This window comes from Cynoglossus semilaevis, chromosome 9 (assembly GCF_000523025.1).
Source record: "Cynoglossus semilaevis isolate Cse_v1.0 chromosome 9, Cse_v1.0, whole genome shotgun sequence".
Lineage (NCBI taxonomy): Eukaryota > Metazoa > Chordata > Actinopteri > Pleuronectiformes > Cynoglossidae > Cynoglossus > Cynoglossus semilaevis.
In genome coordinates, this window is record NC_024315.1 from 9,051,535 (window position 1) to 9,057,919 (window position 6,385).

General features: G+C 41.1%; 2 protein-coding genes across 5 annotated transcripts in view; both read left to right on the forward strand.

The window, feature by feature from the left end:
* atf7ip (activating transcription factor 7 interacting protein) overlaps positions 1 to 5,485 on the forward strand; it is a 24,751-nt gene extending 19,266 nt beyond the window's left edge. For all 3 annotated transcript variants that reach the window (XM_008317029.3, XM_008317028.3, XM_025058956.1), the window contains exons 9-14: positions 1,374 to 1,438; positions 2,046 to 2,687; positions 2,784 to 2,879; positions 2,985 to 3,062; positions 3,369 to 3,445; positions 4,602 to 5,485. In XM_008317029.3, coding sequence (XP_008315251.1) covers positions 1,374 to 1,438; positions 2,046 to 2,687; positions 2,784 to 2,879; positions 2,985 to 3,062; positions 3,369 to 3,445; positions 4,602 to 5,060 — 1,417 coding nt within the window. In that variant the 3' untranslated portion in view covers positions 5,061 to 5,485. The remainder of the gene's footprint in view (positions 1 to 1,373; positions 1,439 to 2,045; positions 2,688 to 2,783; positions 2,880 to 2,984; positions 3,063 to 3,368; positions 3,446 to 4,601) is intronic.
* Positions 5,486 to 5,621: 136 nt separating this feature from the next.
* grin2bb (glutamate receptor, ionotropic, N-methyl D-aspartate 2B, genome duplicate b) overlaps positions 5,622 to 6,385 on the forward strand; it is a 68,039-nt gene continuing 67,275 nt past the window's right edge. Inside the window, exon 1 of one of the 2 annotated variants that reach the window (XM_025058952.1) lies at positions 5,622 to 5,892. The gene's annotated coding sequence lies outside the window, so the exon portion shown is untranslated. Of the gene's footprint in view, positions 5,893 to 5,955; positions 6,329 to 6,385 lie in introns of those variants that run through there. The other variant, XM_025058954.1, reaches the window with a different exon arrangement.

The following is a 6,385-nucleotide window of genomic DNA, read 5'->3' on the forward strand; positions in this document are numbered from 1 at the left end:
GTAAAAACTGCACTTTTCCTTCCAACAGCGTTCTTCGCCGGCAGACAGTAGAACCACAGCCCAAGATGCCAAGAGAACAAGTGGCGCGGTCTGTTGATAAGATGACTGTCCTGTCTGTGCAGAAGAAGAAGGTCGAAGAGGGCAAAGAAATGTCACATCCTATAACCATGGCCAAAAAGCTGACCGAGTACAGTGAGGGAAAATGCAGAGCGGATATTGCCCTCCGCCCCATCTCTCCTGTGCTGGAGGGAATCCTGTACCTTAACTGCAAAAAATGCTTAGGAAATCCCAGGCCTGATCGCTATGCTTCATACTTATTCCGCGCCTTAGTTCCATACGACATCTACTGTGACTGGGTTGCCAAGGTCAACTATGTTGGGTTATTAGGAAAGGACGCACTGCCTAAGAACTTAAGGAGGACTATGAGAACATACATTGAGCATCGATTCCCACTTCTGTCCTGTGCCAACTGGAGGGAAATTCGCGATGTTATCAATGAAATTCTGCGAGTGAAAAGAAGACCCAATTTTTTTCAAAAATGCAATGGACAAACATTTGAAGGAGCCGATGTCTAGTAGCATGATCAACAAACCTGGTTGGAGCTTACACAAACTGTGGCCTTTATGAATGTATTAACACTTTGTTATGCCACCCATAACCCATCACCCATTTATGTTATAGTAACTTATGGCTTTGTTCTCTGAATCGGGCTCCGAATGTTGGTCTATAAACATAAATAAATATTTGGGCATTGCCACCAAATGTCACATCTATCTTCATTTTTTTGGTTGTTGAATGCTAGTTTGGATCTACCCTCTCACTAGTAGCAGCAAAGCATTATTCATATTCTTTATTTGAATTTAAATAACCAATCTCTAAACAGACACTACTGTTGTTGTTTTTTAATTACAAACACCCATGTGCTTGAAGCACATACTCTACCTGAAGTAAAAGAGAAAGTGAAAAGTAAAACCCAGTCACTCATTGAGACAGATACTGTTGTGAATACTTCATAATACCTGTTGTTGATCCCCGGAGGTGATGCTTCTGGTGATTATCTTCTTTTATTGTATTTTCTCATGTCTTTTACTGCTTGTTCTGCCATATAAATGTTGCAGTGTGACAGCAACACATTGGGGCAAATGCCATCTTGTGCCACTGAAATCATTATAATGTGGTCCATATTCACAGACAAGAACTGAGATTCTTGTTGCATTGATAAAACCCTAGTTAAAACAAACCAAAGCATTTGAAGGCCTGTTGATTGAAGAGAAAGAATTGGAACTTCAGTTGAAACATCTTTGTTCTTTATTAATTCTACTATTTTGCCACAAAGATAACAATAACTAAAATTTAACAATTTTTCCTTACAGGTCATCTCGGACTGCAGTGGTGGTTAAGCAAACTCCAACTACAGCTTCTTCCTCCATTACAGCTGGTGAGTAGTGGTGGTTTTCTTTAAATGTTGAGTAGTTTTTGGTTAGGAAACAAATTAGTGAACCTGGCTATTACATCAAAAAATTGTGGAATGTATGACTCTGCATGGTCTCTGTGTTTGTCATTTTACTTTAATGTTATGTCTGTGTACACTTTGGTAGTGCAACTCTATAAAAGAAAAAAACAGATTTTCAACATACAGTTCATTATCTTGGTATCCATACATACAATATTGTTAAAGTTGTATTTCTCTCCTTTCATGTTGGTCATTCAAAGCCATATCACCAAGCTGCCAAAGAAGTTAATAAAGGCAAGAAAATTAGCATTTGAAACAAATTAGTAGAAAATCTGACCAATTATTTCAAAAATGAGTGTTATTTTGTGCTACTACACGTAACAACCAGTAGATGTGTGTGTTATGTGAGGTCACACAGAACATGTAAGTAAAAGATTGAGATCCTAATATATTAGTTCCATCATGTTAGGTAGTAAATATTAGGTTAGTAAATAAGTTGAATATGTTGACAAAGCCTCCTTGAATTAGAGTTAAAACATGTTTTAAAACCACTATTCTCCTACTGACTCTTAACTTTTATACTTATCCTCAGCAAATCCAGTCTCTGTCCCAGCTACTGCCCTAACGTCCACCTCTACAGCCCTGGTTCCACAGACCCCGCTCCTTCATCTGATTAACACCACCTCCAATGCTGCTTCTAACAACGCCACTGGTATCACAACACAGAGTCCCACAGGTACCCTCGTCCTGAAGACAGCCCCTGGAAGCAGTATGATGGCTACCGCCCAGCCGTTGCTCATCCAGCTGCCTCTATCAGTGGCAAACGGTCAAGCAGGAACTCTGGTCAACATCCCTGTCTCTTTGTCTGCTGCTGCGTCGCTTAACAAGGCCAAAACCACAGCATCCACAGCTACATTTATACTGAAGACTGCTACCACCACTACCACCGTACCAGCTATTCCAGCTGCTGCTTCTGTTCCAGCACTCCAGGCTTCCTCTGCCCAGATGTCCTCTGGCCAGATATCTCTTGCCCGGGCAGTATACCAGGGTGGTACAGGGGGCATAAGTACACCCAGTGCTGGGGTATCTGTTACAACTGCCAAGACCCCTGCTCAGTCTGTATCTGTTGCTGGAGCTGTGTCATCAACATCCTCCCCGACAACGTCAGGACCAGCAGCTACAGGCTCCACTGCTCCTGGACCTCCTCAAGGGACATCTCTGACAACAAAGACAGGTGTGGGCTATGTTCTTAGAATGTGTTGTATTCTAAACCAACCCCCATTAAGACAGCTTAATTGACCAACCAATGTTTCTTTTCTTTTTTTTAAAGATAACCAAGCTACTGGTACCACTTCATCCAAGCCGGCTGCCGCACGTCCCAAGGGCTCCGTTATCGATCTCACTGAGGATGATGATGATGTGCAGGGTAAGGCTTAAGGTCATCTGTTTACCAGTGAGAAATGTGACAAATGGCATTATTGTATATAACCTAATACTTGTTTCATCAATTATGTTGTAATATGTTTTCCAGTGACAGGAGTGAAAAGTGCCAGTGTTGCGGTTCCCTCACCGACCCAACGTGCTCCTCTAGTTGTTGGAACTCTCAACAGTAAGTTATCAAAATAAAATAAAATTTAAATAAATGACATTAACTGATGATGATTATAATACCAGGTGTTACCACCACCATTTAGGATTTGACAAAAAACATTAAACAAGTTCTTATTCTTTTCGTTATCATATAAAGCATAAACATGTTATTAATTAGCTATAAAGACATCATTAAAAATTATTTTTAATTTTTCTTGCAAGGCTGAAGAGAGAAACGCTAACTCTCAGCTGGCCATTAGTAAATATGTGGTGCACTTTATATGTTGCTCACACATTTTTCAATTCTCATCTGCTCTCTCTTTAGGTGCAGGAGCAAGATCTTCCCCACAAAGTAGTTTTACGAGCAACCCTCAGTTGACAGTCCACCACCGCCCCCCACTGGTAAGTGTTACAAAATACATGTGTCCTGTTCGTATAGTAGTTCAATGACCAGTTATTATCTGTTGTTTTTGAAGCTTAATTTAACAGCAGTCCAAAGGCGTGCATTTTTGAAAATGTTTGACCTTTCTTACATGTTAGATCTTACAATCTAAAATTATTAAAAAGAAACCCTAAAGTTCTTGGAAGTTTCAGGCCCCACAGAACACACCAAGCACAGAATTGAAAATGCTCTCACTGCATTTTTGTGTTTAGTTGATTACAGTATGTTGAATGACATTAGGGATTACACTGTGAAGAAAGCAAACAGAGGGATGAGGGACAGTTCATGGGACCTGACAGTGGATGAGCTGAAAGCTTTCATTGGTATAGTCTGTCCGTGGCCTGATAGGTGGCAAAAATATGAACCTCATAAACTTTTGGACATCTAACTGGGGCTGTGCGTTCTTCCAGGATACCATGTCCTACCACAGATTTCAGGAAATATTGCAATTCCTTTCTTTTGATAAAAAAGAAACAAGGGACATGCGCCTGCAGGAAAACAGGTTTGCTCTGGTGTCTGAAATATGGGAAATTTGTCTGAAATCTAGTTGGCAAAATCAATACAAATAACAGAGAGCTCCCTCTGTGTGTAAAAGCGCACATGCCACTGTTTACCACACAGGTGCTTCAATCTGACAACGCAACACTTACGGTCTACCAGTGCAAACCCAGGAAAAAAGTATGCGTTTCGAGCACAGTCCACACATCTGTGTCCATATCAGATGGTGAAAAGGTCACAATGACTGCTTGCGGCTGTTTTAGTAGTTTTAGAATCCCTGCGGTTCTAGTGTTAAGTCAAAATGACCATTTGGGCAGTTCTAGTCTATATGATCAAAAGTGTATATAAAAGGTTAGAAAATGTATGTTTTCATGTTTTGATGGTTTTGTCCATTCTTGGGGCCTTCTTTGTTGTTCAACTAATACATTTTCTTCTTAGCAATCCCATTCCTTGTCCTCATATTATTATAATCACTTATACTCACATAGTGTTTATTCATAGAATTTACATGCAAATAATGTGTGGGTGGTTGAACTGACTGTGGTCTATGGTCTGCTGTGGTCTTTCTGGTAGTGAGTTGTTAAAGTGTTAAAACAACATTTTTTTTCCTCTTAAAAGGATACTCCATTGAAAGCCCGCACTGTAACCAGCACTACACCATCCCGGGGATCCACCGTGACTCTTCCCCCTCTTCCTGTGGTGCCTGCACCTCCACGTTTACCCGCCGAGGCTGAGAGGACCTCCCCTCCTCAGCAACCACAGCTGAAATTGGTGCCAGGTCAGAATGGGATAGTTCTGTCCTGGTGTGTGGCAGAGACTGATCGCACTTGCGCAACTGTAGACAGCTACCACTTGTATGCCTATCATCAAGACAACTCCAACACCAATGTGGGTCAACAGCATTGGAAGAAGATTGGTGAGGTGAAGGCCCTTCCTCTGCCTATGGCCTGTACACTGACACAGTTCCAGTCTGGTTCCACGTATCATTTTGCCGTCAGAGCCAAAGACATCTACGGACGCTTTGGCCCCTTCTGTGAACCACAGTGCACAAATGTCATTAATTCCAACTCAAACTAAACAACCTAGAGAAGAAACTGTTGATGCTCATGTGACTGTTCATGGCTTTCTTTGCCTTTTATTCTGCGTTAAACACATATACAGAGTATGTTAATATTACTTCAATAGCAGCTGGAATTTCAACAGATTTTGGTAATTGAAAGCAGCAAACGGTTGGTTGATGTCTGGTTAATGTATGTATTGTATTTTTTGTGACTTGACCTGTTGTATATGGTGGAAATATTTTGCGACTCGACCAGGTCATATATTTATGTTAACTCCTGTTACTGACCCGGATGGCCTTTGTTTTACACGAGATGACAGGGTTATCAGTGTATACTCAGACCTTGCACAAAAGTGTCTCAATGTGTTAGGAACAGAATGATAACTTTTGTAAAATTTTGTCTGGCAACCAGACTTTGAACACAATAAAAAGTTTTATTATAGACTTGTCTGTTGCTTGGTTTCTAGATCCTCCTTACATTAAAATGCTAACACTGTATATGTATGTATATGTATGTGAATATCTATCTATCCAGATATCTATATACACATGTCCGTGCGTTCTGGAAAGTTCTTCATAAATTAAAGAAAATACCAGAATTTCCCTGTAGTCCGTCAGAATTGAAGAAGCCTATTGGATGAGAGGTGCATCGTCTTCAAAAGACCTACTTCGTCCATTTGCCCTCGATGTAACGTCTCACCACGTTGCCTGTTAACTAAGCGCGCGCAGGTGCGGGTTGGTCGATTGACCAATCGCTGTTTAGTGGAGGCGGGCTTGCAATTTGTTTGTTTTCAGACGGAATTACTCAGTTCAGCTTGTCCAGGAGCGACGTCGACGTGATCAATACCGGTAAGATCACATCTGATTATAGTAGTAGTTCCAAATACTCCAGCACACATTCAAATGAGGTAGTACTTAATTTGATTATTTTGGGATTAAAGTAACAAGTGTGACGTAAGTGTCTAAACTTTACGATGCTGTTATGGTTAAGGAAATGTGTATTATTTAGTTTCAAACTCTTTAGATGGAGAAGCCTTTGATGACGGCTTTTGTTGAATCCTCAGTGTCTTGGTGAATGTGACCTGGAGAGAGAGTAGAGGTTCTCTGATTTCAGCTGAACAAACCGTTTTCTGCGGGGAGCTGCTTCCATGCAGTGCAATTACAGTGCCAGCAGGTGTTGCTGCTTGACAGGATACTCTTCCCAGCTGAGAATATGTCTGCCTTCTTGATAGATGGGTAGACACCCTGCAGCTGGTGGAGGACACAGACTGTTTGCCTGGCATTTGTAAGTGTGTTGTGGATGTGTGTGAATTCATCAGTGATGTGACACCGAGGTATTTAA